Source organism: Tyto alba, unplaced genomic scaffold (assembly GCF_018691265.1).
Source record: "Tyto alba isolate M040663 unplaced genomic scaffold, T.alba_DEE_v4.0 Super-Scaffold_6, whole genome shotgun sequence".
Classification (NCBI taxonomy): Eukaryota; Metazoa; Chordata; class Aves; order Strigiformes; family Tytonidae; genus Tyto; species Tyto alba.
Window position 1 is genome coordinate 27,475,355 of NW_024881327.1, and position 19,050 is coordinate 27,494,404.

General features: G+C 38.4%; 1 protein-coding gene across 14 annotated transcripts in view; it reads right to left on the reverse strand.

The window, feature by feature from the left end:
* ATP10D (ATPase phospholipid transporting 10D (putative)) overlaps window positions 1-19,050 on the reverse strand; it is a 56,209-nt gene that overhangs the window by 28,460 nt on the left and 8,699 nt on the right. For 6 of the 14 annotated variants that reach the window (XR_006167000.1, XR_006167001.1, XM_032998947.2 and 3 more), the window contains exons 2-9: window positions 15,412-15,720; window positions 14,458-14,652; window positions 8,980-9,184; window positions 4,953-5,038; window positions 3,762-3,868; window positions 2,919-3,050; window positions 1,956-2,083; window positions 1,557-1,809 (exon numbers count right to left, since the gene is read on the reverse strand). Coding sequence is in view for 12 of the 14 variants with exons in the window: in XM_032998947.2 (XP_032854838.2) it covers window positions 1,557-1,809; window positions 1,956-2,083; window positions 2,919-3,050; window positions 3,762-3,868; window positions 4,953-5,038; window positions 8,980-9,184; window positions 14,458-14,652; window positions 15,412-15,680 (1,375 nt within the window). In the remaining 2 variants the exon portion in view is untranslated. Of the gene's footprint in view, window positions 1-1,556; window positions 1,810-1,955; window positions 2,084-2,918; window positions 3,051-3,761; window positions 3,869-4,952; window positions 5,039-8,979; window positions 9,185-11,151; window positions 11,323-14,457; window positions 14,653-15,411; window positions 15,721-16,871; window positions 17,046-19,050 lie in introns of those variants that run through there. The other 8 variants (XM_042807696.1, XM_032998951.2, XM_042807695.1 and 5 more) reach the window with 8 other exon arrangements.

Here is a 19,050-nt window from a genome sequence, read left to right on the forward strand (position 1 = left end):
GAAAAAAGCACATGCTTACCCTCCAGGTAAAAGGCAGGGCACATCAGGAAATAATTAGGAACATAATTAATGCACTAATATTTTTGGAAGCTAACTCTAAGTGAACTACTACTAGTAAGTGGTAGACACACTGTCCCTGGCACAGTGAGATCTGGATCAGCCACAGCTCCAGCATTCACATTACTCTTTGGTTTATCTCTTCTGAAATACTTCACCTTCCTTTAGGAAATGCGCTGAAAAGATATGCTACTTTTTATTTGTTATTCATTCACCAAGTTCGAAACTTAAAAATGTTTCTTCTCACTTTGCTGTTGACATCCTTCCCAGTATAATTATGCAAATCCAAAGCAGCACCGGGACACCCGCATCAAAAGATTTTCAAAATATGTGAAGAAATTACTGTAAAAACAGTTTGCAACCATCTGCTCCTGTGACACAATAGAAAGGCTGAACTCATTCACGGCTGTGGCCAGCAGGGTGTGCCGTTTGCTCGCAGTTGTGAGCCGTTCTATCCGGCAGCAAAATCTCCAAAACCACAAAGGGGAGTTTAATACACAGCTGAGCTTTACGTGTCCACCTGTCAGCACCTCACCTTTGATCTCATACAGAATACTCGCACTGCACACCAACAAAATAGCATATGCCTGCAGCCACTAGTACTTACATGCAGTAATAGTAATAAAAACTTAATTGTTTTATCTAATTAATAAAATAGCTAATTGAATCAAAGACTTCATGTCACTCTGCCCAGTTTTCTCTTGTGTCTGGAGCTGTATCTTCTGGCTCTCCGAAGGCTTCAAGTAGGCTCTCATGAAATGTATATTGAAAGTTGCTACTCTATTAGACAATGAGGCAGCAACTATTTAGTAGCAGCACTTGTCAACTTTTTGGCTAAAAATAAACAGGCGTCTAAGTAAGAATACAACAACCATTACTTTTGGTGAAGATACTTATCGTTGCAGCCTTAACATACCCATCTACAAACATCTGCTTGACCTGTACCTTAACATTACTGTTAAGGCTCTGACTTCAGCATGTATTTTATTTGGGTTATGGTATCCTCAAGGGCAACAGTATGTTGAATTGGAGCCTTAAGATACGCTACCTAAAGGTGGTACACTGCTACAGCAATCAGCAGGATGCCCGAGCCCTAAAATGCTAAGTAAGCATTGGCACTCTAGTTGGAAAAAGAAAAAAATAGAGGGAAGATTAGATGGGCAATTTTCCAATGTCCTGGGTTCTGAATATTGCAAGGAGAGAAGCAAACCACATTGGGCATGACTTTCTCCAGAGCGAGTAAAGAAAATTTTGTTTGTCGTATCAAATATGTTGGAACTTAACTAGCTGCAAAGTATCAGCCTTTTAGTCTCTTAACACACTCTATATGAAAGGATACAAATAATGGGGAAAGGTGCATGCCTACTAGTAGGATCAGTCTGAATTCATACCTTCTGTGAGTGTGCATTGCCACACAAGTCCACTGGACCCCTATCAAAACTTTCAGCTTCTCTGAGAAGAGAAAAATGACCCATTGTGAACACAGGTTTATGTCTTACCATTTTCCTCATGGCAATACTCCTGTCCTGCAATGCTGCATCTCCGAAAAACCATCTTATTTTCAGTGAGGGTTCCAGTCTTGTCAGAGAAGATATACTGAATCTGGCCAAGGTCTTCAGCAATATTCAGTGCTCGACACTGAATTGTTGAGTCTGTTTTCTCATGGTAAAAATCAATGTCATTCTGTATTAAATAAATTTGTCCCAATTTGACAATTTCAATTGAAACATAGAGAGAAACTGGGATCAAGACCTACCAAAATAAAACATGGGGATTAAATAAAACCAAACTCCTTGGCCAGTTACAAACATGAAGTAGCTCTACTGAAGCCAAAGAGTTACCTCAAGGATATAAATGAGATCAGAATATGACCCATGTTCAAAGCAGACCAAAGTTACCTGTAATAAAATGATCATCGTCCAGAACATATTGAACCCTGCTAATGTTGGAGGAATCGATTTCCCATCTGGCTCAGGGATGTTAAAAAAAGGTATTTCCGAATACCTACTTAACCAAATTCCATGGCCTTGAAAACAAGAACAAGATAAAGTGAGTCAGTTGTATGTAAACTGTACCACAGTTTGAGGTCAGTGTTAGCTGTTACGCTCTGCCGTTCTTTCTAAGCTTTTAAACTACCATTTTATCTCTTGAGTTTTTCCCTCAACAGGAACCCCATTAAAATTAATTAAGTACCAATGCACACACAAATAAATACCTTACATGCATTTCTATTTATGGCACATCTATACAACATATCTCAGAACAAAAGGAATACTACCTACCCTTGATAAACACATTTCCCCCCCTCCCAGAAACACCTCTGGCAATTAAATGTCTTATCCTTGCTTGTCCAGCAAGGACTTAACCTGTGAACACCATGTTATCATTATTACGCACAGTCTGAAGAAGCCTTTTTGAATATTTTAAGCACCTTTTTGATTTGTCATAGAAATTAGTCTGTTTAGATTTACACAAGCTCACTGATCAGTCCCTAAAATATCAAGTCCTTACAATTCTAGTCACACTAGGCCTCTCCCCACAATGCTGTATATACATCTCATGTTACCCAAAACATCCTTAGAGAAAGTAGGAGAGTAATTAATGAGAAAAAAAAATAAAAAAATAATTGGAGTAACAGGTTCCACACCTAAAAACTCACACCAGGCACATACTCCTTGAACACTCCAGGTTAAACATGACAACATGAACTAAAACCTGGCAGAATCCCCAGCTGCTAGGAAATTACACATGGATAAAGGCAGTTTTCGAGATGGGCTGTTAAAATATATCAGCCCCAAATTAAAACACTAAGCATTGTAGGCTGAGAAGAAAATAGCATGAGTCTGCCAATTCTCACTTACCTATTGCACCAGTTAAACACATCAAAATTAGAAGCAGAACACACCAAAGAATATCAGTGTTCACTCTTCTTTCCAATTTACTGCGCTTGTAATGAGGGCCGCTGTTATTCAGCATGGCTTTGGTTTCATGACCTGTAACCACAACAAAGGTTGAAATTCTCCAATAGCAGGTATCAGAACCACAAGTGCTTTGTATTTCTAAAGCTCTGGGAAACAGGACATTTATCTTGAACAGAGACTGTAAATATGAGCAAACTAACTGCTCCTACAATATGTGAATTCTGTCCTTAAAAAAAAACTGAACAAACTAAACCAAAACCTGTCATCTACACATTAACTTTTATACTGTCAATAATATTCCTTCCCATAGAAACAATCTTATTCTTGATGTTTTCTAGATTTTTGTCTAAAATTTTCTACAAAATCCTGCTCCTGCATTATCTGGGTGGATACATCATATTGATTAGTTCAAAAACATCTGCCCTTTCATACAGAACACTGAAGAACTGCACTAGCTTCACTTTTGGATGAGAAAAAAATCCTAAGCAAGCCCTCCATGTCCATTTCAAAACCTGGGTTTACCATCTCAGCTAACAGTTGAGGACAAGAACCTGTTCACACAGAACAGAGCTGACCTCCCTCAAATAATCAGACATATCAGTTCTTTACATTCTTTAAATAGAAACAAACTTAATCCAGACGTGCATTCGTAACATTTCTAGCTACAGCTGCCTTCTGCTGTGTTCAAGCGTTTACTCTGCTAATTCCCCTTTGTACCATACTGCTTCTTAAGGCACATCTTGTTTGCAAGGTAATCTGTGAAAGCCAGGGTGATTCACTAACCTGCATAGACCACTATGCCTACAACAGCTTCTGTGTTTCTCACTGTGCATCCTCGGAGCAGTAAGTTCTCCTTGCTGAGGCCCACTCGATCCTTGTTTGAATGCTCACTGAAAAAAAAAGCATGCTACTTCAGCTGTAGGACTCCAGCAATTACCAGTCAGGATTTGCAAAGACATCAGGGAGCAGATTTCCCAAAGAAGCTGCTAGTCACTGACTCCCATTCTGACATTTCTGATTGGACTTTTCAAAAGAATGGGGTAGCATGCATGCAGATCACCTTTGAAAATCCAGGCATATAGGCACTGTATTAAAATTTTCTTGTGTTGACAAGCCTAAAATTTGACAGCTGACATAGGAGAATTGGCAACACTATTGAAAAGAGCTCAAGACAAACACTGGAAGTCTGAAAGCCTTCTACTTGGATTGCCAACATCAGAAAAAAAATTCCAAAAAAATTTTAAATCCCATTTTAAATATACTGTGAGCATCATTACTCCTGTAGCATCCTTTCAGTGCAATTACGCCCACTGTTTGTCAAGGTGTTTCCTCGAAGACTAAGATTTATATATATTTATTTTTCTTTTCAGATTTCTAACATGCCAGTGCCCACAGGGAAGAAGAATGTAGACATTATAACTCCCCAAAACTGAAGATCAGTCACCCCATTAAATAGTATTTTGTTTTCCTACTGTCTGTAAACCCATAAGAAGAAAAGACGCAGATAGGCACATCAGTAAAAAAGGAGTTTCATCAGGTCAGTGGTGGTTACAAAAAACAAATCAGAATAGGATAGAAAGCCAATCCTTCCCATTTCCAATTCTGAGCAATGCATCTTGTCCAATCAGGCCATGGTCCAGATCAAATACTGTAGATATCACATTATTAAGATCAGATTTGAAACAGCTATTTCAAATATGGAATATACAATTGCAAAACAGCCTGAACTAAGATGATGAAAATATTCAATATAAAATAAAAAGCACTAGTGGGCTTTTCCCAGTTCACAATCTCCTTCTCAGAAAGCCCTTCTGGAGTTCCATCTGTTGGGCTGCACTCAGAAATGTAGTGGTACAAACTGACTTCTGTACATATTGTCATTATTTTTTAAAGCAAACATTTCAAGCTCTCTGAAAATTAGTAAGAGCACCAAAGCAAATGACAATAGTTCAAAGAACCACCAAGCCTACTTACACAAAGCCTCGGAAGCGACTGAGGTCATTGTTAGGACTTTCACACTCTATTCTACTGGAAAATTTTTCTGGATCAATTTCAGAGACCTAAAGCCGTAGAAAAAAAAAAAAAACACAGAGGACTCAGACAAAATGTGATGGAACTTAAGAACATAATAATTTCATAGGTTCAGATATTACTAACAATTTAGCACCAAAACTGTAAGTTGCTGGTGGGGTTGATGATCTGCTACCCAGTGTAAATCAGACTTACAAAGCATGGAAGGACTTCTTAGTAAATATCAAACCCTGGCAAGTATCAGTTGAATTGCTGGTATTTTGAGAGCAATGGAAAGGAGAAAATGGGTGGAAGAGTGATGGCAAAGGAAAAAAAATGCAGTAAGAACATCTGAAAAGCAAAGATCTCACACAGGTTTTTTTTCATAATTAAAAAAAAAAAAAAAAAAAAAATGAAGCACTGTCTTCTCTGCAAGCAGAATTTCTTCCAAACAGCTGCTGTTTCCAATACCATGACCAGGATGCTGTAAGTGCTAATGCAAAGAAATCGGGTAGAACTTTTTAATGATGCTTGAACCTTACCAGTATCAAAGAAAAGGCTGTTAAGAAAAACTAAAAGTACATGTTATGAAAAAACAGCAGGTGAGCTCTTCCGTGAAGAGAAAAGCCAAGCAAAACAAATATCCTTTATTAATAAAGAATGAAACCTGACAAGAAAAAAAACAAAAGGTCTTTTCTTTGGAATTACCTGCAATTGCACTTGCAATTTAATTTCAATTAATGGTATATGAGTATGCCTCTAGTCTCTAGTATAACAGAGGCTAGCCTCTGGTATAACACAGCCATTTCCAAGCTGAGTACCTTCTACTAACTCTTTGGAAGGTCACTTGTTCTGCTCTTCAGAAAAAAAAAAAAAAAAGAATGACCAGTTTAAGATTTCAAACTCCAAGGATAAATCTATAATTCACAGTTGTAATTGAATACATCTACACAGTTACAGGTCTCTGAGAAGGCTGCACTCCCACAATTGGGTGACTTTCCACTGGCAGAACGGCAACTGTGAGGTTAAAACAATCCTGTAAGTAGAATTTGAAGTTCAGAAAACATAATATTATTAACACATACTTTGTTGTCTCGATTAAAAAAAATTGTTTTGCTGTATTGATTTGCTGCACTGTATTAACCTGAAGTCAATATGAACACAGCCTTATAGACAGACAGATGCCTTCAGTCTCTTTGTAAATTTAATTAACTATGAAAGATCTCTCTCTCCACTGACCTTTCTCATGTTTATTTGTACTAGAAGCATAAAACTTCTGTAAAATGTTAGACAGTATAACTGATTCATGCTTTTCACACATTCCATATTGCACAATGATTACGCAAAAAAAGAGCACAAAGAGAAAAGAACTAGCCCCGGTAGGAAGTAAAATAGCCAAAGCAGTCAATTCTTTTCTTCTACTGCCTGGAAACTGTCTCCAGATATGTTATTTCTGGTGAAAGCACCTTATTTTTGATGGACAACTAAACCATCTGACTTGATCAAACAATCTGTAATAGCAGTGAAGCTGTTAGTAGGAGCTTCTTACAATATACCTTGAAACAGCAACCCCAAAACTCAGGGTGTAACCTACAATGGGGACAGAAGTTACATCTACACGCTGCCAGTATGAAACAGAGGTGACAAAAACTATGTCCAAAAGCAGGTATCTTGATATGGGCATTCAGATCTTCCTGGACTATAAATTATGCAGTTAGGACTGGATTCATTCATTGACCACATAGGCTGAGAAGGAACTGACCAGTGCAGCCCCGTGGCCTCTCTTATAACGTAACAGGAAACATTCACTGCTCACAGTGAGTTGGTGCTAATAGCATATTAGCTTGTCCATGCCAGTGAACCTGTGCTTGGTTCAGCTAACCACATAAGGTGTGGAAGGAAAAGGAGATTAATCCCTTCTTAATGGGAAGCAACATTTGAGTATCTTGAAAACAGCAGAGCAATATCATTTTATTCACTAAATAGCTCATTATTCTCAGGGAGCAGGTCCTCAGCTGTTCCATGTATTTCTCGATGAATGCCAAGGTTGTTGGAGACACTATGTTCTGTGCCTTGTTACCTGCTGTTACCTAAGAAGCCTTGAGTTACTCTCCCAATCTCTCTCCTGTTGTCATTTAAGTATTACAAAAAAAAAAAAAAAAATTCTAAGTTGCCAAAAAATAAATCTGACTATAAGAGCTTCAGCTCCTGTTTCACACTTTAATTTTGTCTTGCCTTCTCTCTTAAAGGAATCCCAAGTGCAAGAACAAACGCCCCACTGATAACATTTTCACTGTGTTTCTACTTGCTCAGTCATAAAGAAGCAGGACAATACACCCCTGCAAATAGGTTAAGTCATTTTATTTCCTGGTCTTCAGATGTTGTTTAATTTGATGCAGTTTATTCCTATTCTTCTGAGCTTAAGAAATTGAGATGTCAGGTAGTCAGCCTCTTACACAGCACTGCCGGTCTTATTTGGCCTGAATTTATAAGGACAAAGCCTGTGGCTGAAACTCAGCTGGCAGGGCACTAGAGGTCCGTGAAGTCGACCATGGCCCTACATTCAGAAACCATGCAGTCCTGACAAGAAAAAGCTACAATTTTTTTTTTTTTTTCCATGAATGATGAAGGAATTGTCACTTTTTTTGGACAGTATGATTCTTCCTAGCATTTTGGTGCAGGTTTTCTGGAAACATAGAAAACAGTCTCTTTCTTGAGTGAGACTGAAATCAGTCCTTGGTAGCAAAAACTAGTATGAGATCAGGGCCACCTCAGTATGATATAAGCCTGTAGAACCATTTGAATTTTGCCTTACATAACAGTCCTTTCTGCCTTATTGTTTTAAGATTAAATCAAGAAAGAAAACAAACAAACAAACAAACAAAAGAATGCATGTCACTGTACGGGGATAAGAAACAGCTTTGTTCATGGGTATCACATCATGCCTTTGGTATAATTGCTAAGTAACAGGGGAGTCTTAATGCATAACAAGGTACCTCATTTCCTCACCACTGCTGACAATTCAGAGGCTGTTCAGGTATTTTTATCTCCAGAGGACTAAACAGTCTGTTCCTACAGACAGCACAGAGTCTCCCTGCTGTTGTTTTCAGCATGGTGTTTCAGCAGCAGAACTCAGTACCAACTGTGCTGAAGACTGCAGAAACGCCAGGATTCTTTGTTCTTTGGATATCATCTTCTTTGTGCCATCCTTCAGCATTTTGTCTACTAGGATCAATATTATATGAAGTTTATTTGTCTGGTATTAAAACAATGGCAGTCATCTCTTCAGTATCTGAAAAGGCTGTTACGCATTACTTATAAAGCCTTAACCATGTGACTTCCATGGTTGAAAAGCATAAATCCACCTATTTCCCACCACGACTTGGTACATGTAAACCCTCTGAGACCCAGTGATGCTCAGTCTTGAAAAGAAGAGATGACTCCATTAATGCTGTTCACAGTAGACTTGTAGCAGAAAAATTCTAAGGGTTCCAAAGGCTTTCTAAATCCATGAAGGACTAGAATTGGAGCTAAAAATGCATTTGCAATATGAAAAAACAGTGAAAGAGAGAAGATAATATCTGCTCCTCTCTCTTGGTCTTTATACAGCACAGAGCTCCCTTTTAAAAAATTCCAGTTTCTCACCCATGACAGGATATGTACCGTAAATGATTTCTTGACATTTACCTGAATAGTTATTTTTACTGGCTTGCGTTACTTGAGATAGATCTCTTTTTCTCTGTGTTAAGTGAACACGCAAAGATTTGCTCCAAAATAACTCAAGCAACAAATTAGAACTATGTTACCTAGTTATTTTGTTTTCAGATAGGGACTGATTAGAACTATGTTACCTAGTTATTTTGTTTTCAGATAGGGACTGCTGAGCTATCAAGAATTAGGCAGTCTAGAGGGCTGGGTTATTTGATTTTTTTTTCAGTTGACCATCTGTCATGTCAACTTTCTTAAACCACTAGAAATGCACAATTATCACCTGCTCTGAATATCCTCTCACCACCTGCCTCTGCTTTAGATTGGTTTCTCCATCAAGGCCTGCCGTTTCAATGTAACAGATCCCATCCGGGTCACTAGAATATAACAGCACCATGTCAGCAGGAATGATTTCATTACGCGAAAGCCGGATGAAGTCCCCAACATTGACATTTTTCCAGCATTCATCTATGTATTTCTTCTCCTTCCTGAAATACAGATAAAAACAGTAATTTTTTTAACAAATGCATAAACTGAAAGCTAAGAGAAAGACACTGTAACTAGAAAATTACTCTAACAGTTAATTTATGCCTCCATGTCATTAAAAAAATTCTGATGAGATAGTCTATTAGCTTCAGGTGAATATAATTACAAAGAATCAGGACTACGGCTCAAGCCCTGTTTTTCTGGGAATTACATTCCAGACACCCTCCCAGAATTATTTTAGTTCTATTTAAAATTCAGTCCACTTGCTTCCTGTATTTACATTATTCCAAGAAAGCAAACTGTTTTCAGGATTTCTCTTCAAGTCACCACTTTTTTTTTTTTTTTTTGCAATTATGCAACCAAGAACAGCAACTCTTTTCCCTTCTGATAGGGCCTTTCAAAAATTTTTGTCTCCCAAGATGATGAACATCTACCAAGATGTAAGGCAAGAATATTCATCAACGCTTCACCGATAGTCTGAATATAAAAACTTGTATTTACAAGCTTTAAAAATATCTTTTCCATTAATTTTTAACGTAAAGTACCCAGACTCTGTAATACTCAGGGAAGTCAATAAAAGCTCAGGCCCATCACATTGAGCTGTAATTCTTTATTAATATGAAATATCCAGGCATGATGTACACAAGTTTGAACTGTTTTCAACATTCCATTTATAGCTGCTGTTCTGTCCTCAGCTGAGATGAAGAATCTTCCTTTTATGTAATCACAGCAGTTTATTGCAAACACAGTCAGGTTTAGAGTGGTGAATAAACTGCAAGGTAACAAGCAGCAAGGAGTGCTTGATGAGCTAGCCGGAGGCACACAGCAATAGGCTGCTGCAACAGGGGTGATGAAACACACCCACAAATGCTGCACAGGTCTGGATGCAGTACGTTTTTGTATGAACTATTACTGCCCTGGGTGACTGCCTGGCTTTTCTGCCTTGCACAGAATAACCCTAGAGCTTTGTTTAAAGAGGGGAGCAGGTGTTCCGCAGTCTTTGTTTCTCAGTCACCCAGACTGGGGTACAGTCCCAGCTGTGCTAGGGCTGTCTTCCATGTCAGGCTTCCTTCCTTGTATCTGACCCTAAGCTGGCCAAGAAGCACACTCACACAAGGGAGTTGGGCAGCACGCCCAGCTTCTACAGTGCAGACACAAGCTAACAGGCTTTGCAACATGGCCATTGTGTGTATGTGTAGACTGGCTCTTATCTACTAGCTTTAATCAAAGTGCTAGCTGTGAAAATGCTTCTGATACAGTGAAATAGAAACAGACACTTGTAATAACAAATATCAGAAAAACATTCACCGTATCAAGCTTTGCACTCATACTTTTCAAGACATGCATTAACTGACAACAGAAGGCACAAAGCCCACACAATTAGTGTACTGATGACAATTTCTCCAGTGAAGATAAGGTGGAGGCAGTTATATTGCTTTCAAAGTGCAAACAAAGCAAAAAACAGGAAGCAAAAAAAGCTGACATAAATTAAACCAATATAAGCCACATCTGTTTTCTCCTTAAGATGCTCATCACTACTCTTCTACACAGATGGAAAACTGGCACAATGTAAAACTCAAAGCTACAGCCACGTCTATCACAAAATAGATGGATTCAAACAACACTGCAGGAATTAACTTTTGACACCAGTACATTCTCTTGAAAATAAAGAGGGTGAGGGTGTGGAGGGGGGGGAAGGAGTTGAAGGAAAAATTTCTAAAGTAAATTAACAGAAAACAACCTAATAATAGAGGTAAATGTGAAAAGGGAAGGAGGATTTGCCGAAACAGGATGTGGGTCCCAGTTACTGGAAAGGTATGACTTAAGCTTTGATAGCTTCAAAGGTGCTGATGAAGTAAATCTATTCAGGAGACTGACCGAGCTGAAAACTAGTGACCTTTTTTTTTGTTTAGAACTACTGCTCAGGTATTGAAAACATCAGCGTAACTTTTCGTGTAGGCCAGTTTACCCCACTATGAAGATCAAGCGAGTGCAGTTGGGGTACAACACCAACTGGAGCAGAATAACCCTGGTCACTCCACAACAAGGTCCCTTTTACCTCACCCTCCAAACAGGATGGGAAGGATTTGAGAACCCAGGAGGGCGGTGAGAGAAAATTACTTCCACAACCAGCTTGTATCTAGAAGAGTTAGAGAAAGGACGGAAACAAAAAGGTAAGCAAGACAAAATAAGCTCATAAACAAAGAAAGCAATGGCATCGCTGCTGTAGTAAGATAAAAATATCAGGTGAAAAGTTGTCAAATTTTGCCACTGACTTCTACAGGAATCCTTCAAAGTGAATTAGAATTTGCAAAACCACAGAAATATTTGGAAATTGAGGATTTTGTGACAAAGCAACTCTTTGATTTATCCTTGAATTATTTACTAGAGATTAAAAAAAAAAAAAGAGAGAGAAAAATGCTACTATTCTTGCATCCCTGTATTTTTTCTAGCTACTATGTATTTCACAAAAAAACTATGAGAACCTTTTTGTCTGTGCTACGACTGTTGAGATTAGCCATCAGGAGATAGCAAATATCACAGAATGATAGAATCATTTAGGTTGGAAAAGACCTTTCCTTTAAGATCACCCAGTCCAATAGTAAACCTAATGCTGCTAAGTCCACCACTAAACCATGTCGCTAAGCACCACATCTACACATCTTTTAAATACCTCAAAGGATGGTGGCTCCATCACTTCCCTGGGCAGCCTGTTCCAATGCCTGACTGCTCTTTTGGTAAAAATTTTTTTCCTAATATCCAATCTAAACCTCCCCTGGTGCAACTTGAGGCTGTGTCCTCTTGTCCTGCCACTTGTTACGTGGGAGTAGAGACCAACACCTGCTTCGCTGCAACCTCCTTTCAGGTAGCTGTAGAGAGCGATAAGGTCTCCCCTGAGCCTCCTCTTCTCCAGACTAAACAACCCCAGTTCCCTCAGCTGCTCCTCGTAAGACCTGTGCTCTAGACCCTTCACCAGCTTTGTTGCCCTTCTTTGGACATGCTCCAGCACCTCAATGTCTTTCTTGCAGTGAAGGGCCCAAAACTGGACACGGGATTTGAGGTGCAGCCTCCCCAGTGCCAAGTACAGAGAGATGATCCCGTCCCTAGTCCTGCTGGCCACACTATTTCTGATAGAAGCCAGGATGCTCTTGGCCTTCTTGGCCACCTGGGCACACTGCTGGCTCACGCTCAGCACTGCTGTCAACCAACACCCTCAGGTCCTTTTCCACCGGGCAGCTGTCCAGCCACTCTTCCCCAAGCCTGCAGTGTTCAGTGGGGTTGTTGTGACCCAAGTACAGGACCCGGTAATGAGCCCTGTTGAACCTCATACAATTGGCCTTGGCCCATTGATCCAGCCTGAAAAGATCCTTCTGTAGAGCCTTCCTCCCCTGAAGCAGATTAACACTCCCGCCCAACTTGGTGTCATCTGCAAACATGTACGTATACAGCAAAAATGTATACAACTTCCCCAGATGAACAAATACATAGTAAGAAAATAATTGGGAATTGTATTAAACACTAGCTAGTTCTGCAGCATGTTTACAACTGATATGACTATGCTTGACTAAATGCATGCAGTAGAAGACTCATTACAATTTCTAGGGGATTCTTGTTAAAGAAGTTAAGAAATTCTGAATCATAATGTGAGATTAATAGAAGTTTAAGATAAATCAGCTCCTTAACCATGCCTCCAAGCTTAGTTTTAAAAACAGACTATAGGATAAAAAGTAATTCATGATAAAGGAACTAAGGACAAAAAAAGTTACAAAAGCGAAATACTTATAAGCACAAGATGGAATTTTTACATATGACTAATATGGCCACTGATTATCACACAATTTTGGTGATGGGGAAAGAATCAAGACAGAAAAGAAGATCAGAAATTAATCCTGCTCCACTGACATTGGTATGAGATTGCAAGTGACACAGAGTTTTCAGGAATAAGGATATTGAATGCTTCAGCTTTCTGGCAATGAATTCTTTCCGGGTATAGCACAATATAATCCAGCTTCTCCCTTAAACCTTCTCTGCAGTCATGAAAAACATAGAGAACGTTTATCTTCCCTAATAGCCCAATTATTTACTTGTCTAAAGCTCCAATTTTTATAGGTTGAATAGAACGTTACTGGGGAAGCTGCTATATATATTTGTGTTTGCAGAACAAAAAGCTGTTTGTTTTTCCTTTGATGATACAAAATGATAGCCCAGACTCTTTCTGTGGTTACACACTATCTCTTAAAGTACCAATAGAGTATGGCAAATGGCAGAAAGCTAGAGATTTCATCTTCTGAGTAATATCACAATATATTTAATGGTTACGTAGTACCAGATTGCAAACCTGCTGCATGGGCTGGTTAAAGTCATGTCTACAGTACAGAGTTTAGGGTTCAGCATAACCAGCTTGCACATTAAGATTTTAGAAAAAATTATTTTCAGTGTATTGCCTTCATTAGGAAAAGGTATGTCTTTAATGAAAAAAAGGAGCTTTAAATGCAGTTTGGCACTACAGCAACTACTGTATGCTACTGCTCAGACTTTACTGAATTTGTTAGCGTCTAACTACCAATCAATCCTCTCCTACAGGTACTATTTGTGATGGCTATCACAACACCGGAAAAGTTAAGTTTTTCAAAATTAACCATGCATAATAACTACCTGTCAGAAAACCTCTCACCACGAGCACGCTCTACTCCTGACCTGCACCTACAGTCTGTAACACTGCAGTCCTGCACTGTGGAACAGATGCTAACATTAGCACCCAACTATGTGATGGATTCAATAGAAAATAATCTCATTCTGTTTGGGGAAATGTTATTACATTATGAGTACATCCCAATAACATTGATGAGCTTTACCAATACAGTGATAAATTAGCAAGCCTTGAATTTCCATGATGCTTACAGCGATTTTAGAGGAACTGAAAAAACACCTTTCAAAAACAAATGCTATGTACAACATAGTACAAACTCATGCATGAACACTCTTTCCTCAACCAAAGAATACTTTTTTTCAGCAAATTTTACACTAATTTCATATCCATTTAGCAAAACAGGTGATCAAGACTCAACTAGGCTAGTCCCTAAGCAACTCGATCTAATTAGAATTGCTTTGAGCAAGGGGTTGGACTAGATGACCTCCAGAGACCCCTTCCAATTTAAATTATTTTAGGATTCCAGGAGTATCCAGAAAGTAAACCAAAGATTTGCCAACAACTTTTTCACATATATTCATAATCAAGTAATAACAATAAACCAGAAAGACTGTTGTCTTTTACCTGCTATACACTTTGGTTAGTAAGTTGTTTATCTGTTTATCCATTTTGTACTTTGAGTAATCTTCCAGACCATCCTTCACTGCAATAATTGTCAGAACTGCTACTAGAGGTAGCATTGTAATTTCTTTCTGGAAGGCTTCCACCAGAGGAACCCAATTTAGGACAACTAGAAATAGGAAATACAAATTGGCAACTCTGAAATAAAGAGAAAACATAAGAGTTAGCTGTGCTAGCAACCATCCTTATTCCCCCACTCCATGCTACACAGACACTTAAGTCAGCATTAATTTATCTTTTCTTCACCCCAACTGTAATTTAAGAACTAAGTATTCAGAACTCTGTTCCCACTCTCCAGTCAACAGATTACTTAGCTGCACAGTTGCCTAATATGCGTGATTGGAAGATGCAGAAAACAAGAACTTTTCTGTATTTTCAAACCTGTCTACCAAGCATATGTCTTCTAGTGAGGCTTTGGTGAACTTGCACACTTCCAAATTTCCAAGTCTTTTAAACTTAATTCTATCATCTTCTGGGGGAGATGACATGTTTATAAAAGGAAGCCATCCTACAATCTCCCTGCATAACTTTACAAATCAGCAGTCCTCCAAGCAGAAGAAGAATGAAAAACATTGGCAACAGAGAAACACACATGATAGAAGGGGAGAAATGCATTGCAGGAAATGAGCTGAAAATCCTACTGCAGATTGATGTGTGGCAGTGCTCCAATAGCAAGGAACAGAATTAGTGGAAAATACGTAAGCTATGGAGAAGAGGATTAACCAAAACTGATGATACCCAAGAGACTTTGGCCAAATAATACATATCTTTTCAGAAGCGATAGGTAGGTTGAGAGGAAGAATAATTTTTGAATACCCGACTACATAGTAACACACATATTTAAATAAAAGGATTCCACTTCAGAAGAATTACTACAACCAAAAAGGAGTTCATTACCTGTGAAACTGTTCAAATAAATTCCGTGGTAAAAAATTCAATAAAGTATACTTAGTAGTCCGTATTTTGTTGTTCATGTAAAGTTTTGATACTTTTTCATACTCTTCCTTAAAATGTCCCAAACAGGGTATCACTATCCTATGTTTGCCAATAGTTTTTGATGATTGATAGCACTTGTTATTTGAATTACTGCTGCTGCTACCTTCTCTGCCCTCTGCAGATATCAGTCGCTGCCAACGGTATCGGGCCCATCGGATGGGATCTGCCATTGTGCCCGAAACACTTTGTAATCCAAGGAGTGTCCTCTACCTAGAAACACATTAAAATACAGCAAGTTACATAATAATTTGTAAAGGCTTTTCAACTAAAAAGTCACAGTTACAGTTTTGAATAAGCCTAGGAAAAAAGTAATTTCCATATTTTGATTAAAGAAAAACAACAGACAGTCAATAGGTTATATGAGGTCTGGAGCCTCTGCTTCAAAGGTTGAATTTATCTGAATTTCATCCACCCTTTCAGGATCCTGGAGTCTGAGCATTCTATTTAAAATGCACAGTATTTTTGTAATAGCACCTGATGTAAGCAGCCCACCCACCAGTTTCTTGTGCTGTAGTATGGTGAAAAAAAGCAGACAAGCTGCTAATTCTGCAGAGAACATCATTTTGAAAGGAATCCTTATCTCAGACACTGCAGGCTTTGCTGATGGTTAACAACCTTTATTAAACTCAGGAGTCAACAACGCAGCAATAGGCATCTGAGTACAGCCTTAGACCTGAATTGAGGAATTGCCAGTGAAAGGCACTAAGTAGCTATCATGAACAAAAACCCCTCGAGTTATAAAAAGGTTTGAGAATTTTTACCAGCTGATAGAGGATGAATAAACTTCATGACAATGCTTCTCCCCTATTCACATTAGCTAAGCTCTAGCAATCTACCCAGGAATATGTTTTTCTAAAGAAAGTTGAAGTTCATAGGTATAGGTGATATTCACTTTATCAAAATACCCAATGCAGTCATAAAAGGACTTCTACACACAAAAAACATGCTCTAATAGCAGATCAGAACTTCTATTTTTCACAATTAATTATTTAACAATTTATGAGTTTTTACAATTAATAGTTGCTACATTTCTTGTACTACTTCTTCCATAGAACAGCTCATCTTACATTTGTTTAAAACTGTAACTTGCATAAGCCCCAATTCATCAGTACAGCTACTTCTCACTGTAGATTACTTTTGTTCCATCTGGTATCTCGCTGCCTGCATACACTATAGCGAAATTTTTGACTAAATCCTCTTCCTAAATTCCCCCACAAAAACTGCCTCTAAAACTTATTGGGTCTTTCCAAATTAAATCTCTTTACTACAGAACACCTTACACAGTCATCAAACTAATCCTGATTTTGGCTTCACTCAACTCAGACTTATATTCACGTGCTATCTCTTTCTCTGCTACTTACAAATGCCACACCGTGCTGCTCAGACTTCTCCAGAATGTTGCTGTAAAAAGTAATTTTCCAAACTAGTGATTTGACACCATCATATCTTCTCTTGTACATTTTCTCTGATTTTTCTTTTCTTCAATTACAATTAAGAAATCTTGAAACATGGGCACAGTGTCCTCAGCAGGTCCTCTAGCAATGAGATAATAATAATGTAGCTACATCAACCCATTCTAACCCACTGAAAAGAAGATTCTGCAAAATCTTTTTAGAAAGCTTTGCCCTAATGACTAACCGGCCTCTTTCTCTCATCAAATTAAGATGGAACATTTTCGTCCTATCATCATTAGATGTGGATAGTTATTGACTTCTATGATCTTAAAGTCTTGAAAGACTGTTACTGCACAGATGAAACTCATGTTCCTCTTTAGAAACCATGATCTGCATGTGAAGGGAGAAGAAGAACAAGGAGATAAAAACAAACCCCTATGTATTATCTCCTCTCAGCAGCCCCCATCAGTTCCCATGTGAATTGCCATTCTCCCAAGGCAACATAAGGGACCAGTCTTGAGAAAAGAGACTTTCCATTTTGCACAGGGCCAAACCTTGTGGTCCCAGTAACCACCAGACTACCAAAGGCAAGCAACTTGCCATAGGAAAGCAGCTATACCTGTGACTTCTTGGAGAAATGAGAAAGAGGTTGTAAAGATTTTCCAAGACACAGAATGCGACATCTTCATAATCCTTGCTCCCTCTAATCCTACTGCTCGGGGGACAGTCCCCAGCGGGACTGCCCTCTGCAGAGGTTAATATCCCATTTCAGTCACGGTCAGTCTTTTCTCCAGAAATGGAAACTCTGACATCTTGAAGCAGCTACTACACAACAATGAACTACTTTTAAGTATGACTACCACGTAGTCAGACATATGAATATTGATCTGTACACACGCGAGAGAGATGCTTAAATTCATTTGCTCTGAGCCTGAGAACAAGTCTAAAGCTTGGAAGGTAGCCAGTTCTTCAAGAACGTTTAGGGACTGCAGAACGTGCTGCTAGTAGACTCCACACTTGGCTATGCAGAGCTCTTTAATACACTCAATACATTCAATATAGATTCAATACATTCAATATACATTCAATTCATTTAATATAGAGCTCCTATAAACCAAATGAACACTGACCCATCTACACAAGTTAGAACTTAAGCAAAGAACAAAGTCTTGAAAATTAAAGAACTTAAAAAGCTGACTGGCTGAAAATAGGTACTTTCTTCTCTTGTGATCACAAATTTTTGCAATTCAGTTCTTAAAAAAACCCAACTTCTAGATTCTGGACAGCATCCTTAAGGCTTGGCCATTTTGAAGAAACAACATTCCTCCTTAACTGTCTCTGCTGTCACAAATCAGTAATTTCACAAACAGATTTTATGCAATGAGGGGCCTTTCTAAAGAAATGTTTGCTTTAATTAACAGTGTGCTGGATTATCAGGGAGAGTTTTAACATGCTTCCCTCCTTGTCCTGTTAAATTTCTCTGTCTCTTTCAAGCTTCCATCTCTAGCATCAATCATACAGGGTGTGCCAACTAACCATACTTTTGTTTGAAACAATAATTCTTTCCCCAAGTGCAGTAACCTGACATATCTCTACATACCGTTACAATGTGCAATATCCATATAGAAAGTGTAAGTAAACATCACAGAATTTTACAAGATGTCATATGAGCCAGGTATTTGAGAACAGGCTAGATTTGTAGAAAAAATGATGTTTGTTTTCATAAGACCGTCAAACAAATATCTGATACTCATGACTTCTGTGACCAGAAGTAGCAGCAAAAGTAAAGAAACTCCCAGAGCTAATGGAAATGCAAAGGCTTTAAATGGCAGATCCTGTTCACTCAGTGAAAATTATATAGGCAAAATAACCTCTATAGCTAAATCAACTTTAAACGCTTAAGAATTACACTGTCAGTAACATGCAAATAAAGATAGGAAAAGAGAGTTGAGAATCATGAAAAACAAAGGAGAGAAACTGACAAATTTCAAAATCTCCTAAATTCTAGCTCCTTTTGGTTTTCATAATTTACCACCTTTTGTAGCACTTGCTACCCAGTGACCACTGTTTAAAAAAGAAAAAAAGCAGGGGCAGCAGGGAAGGGTACTGGACATTTTAACATGACAGTATGTTTAGAGAGAATTCC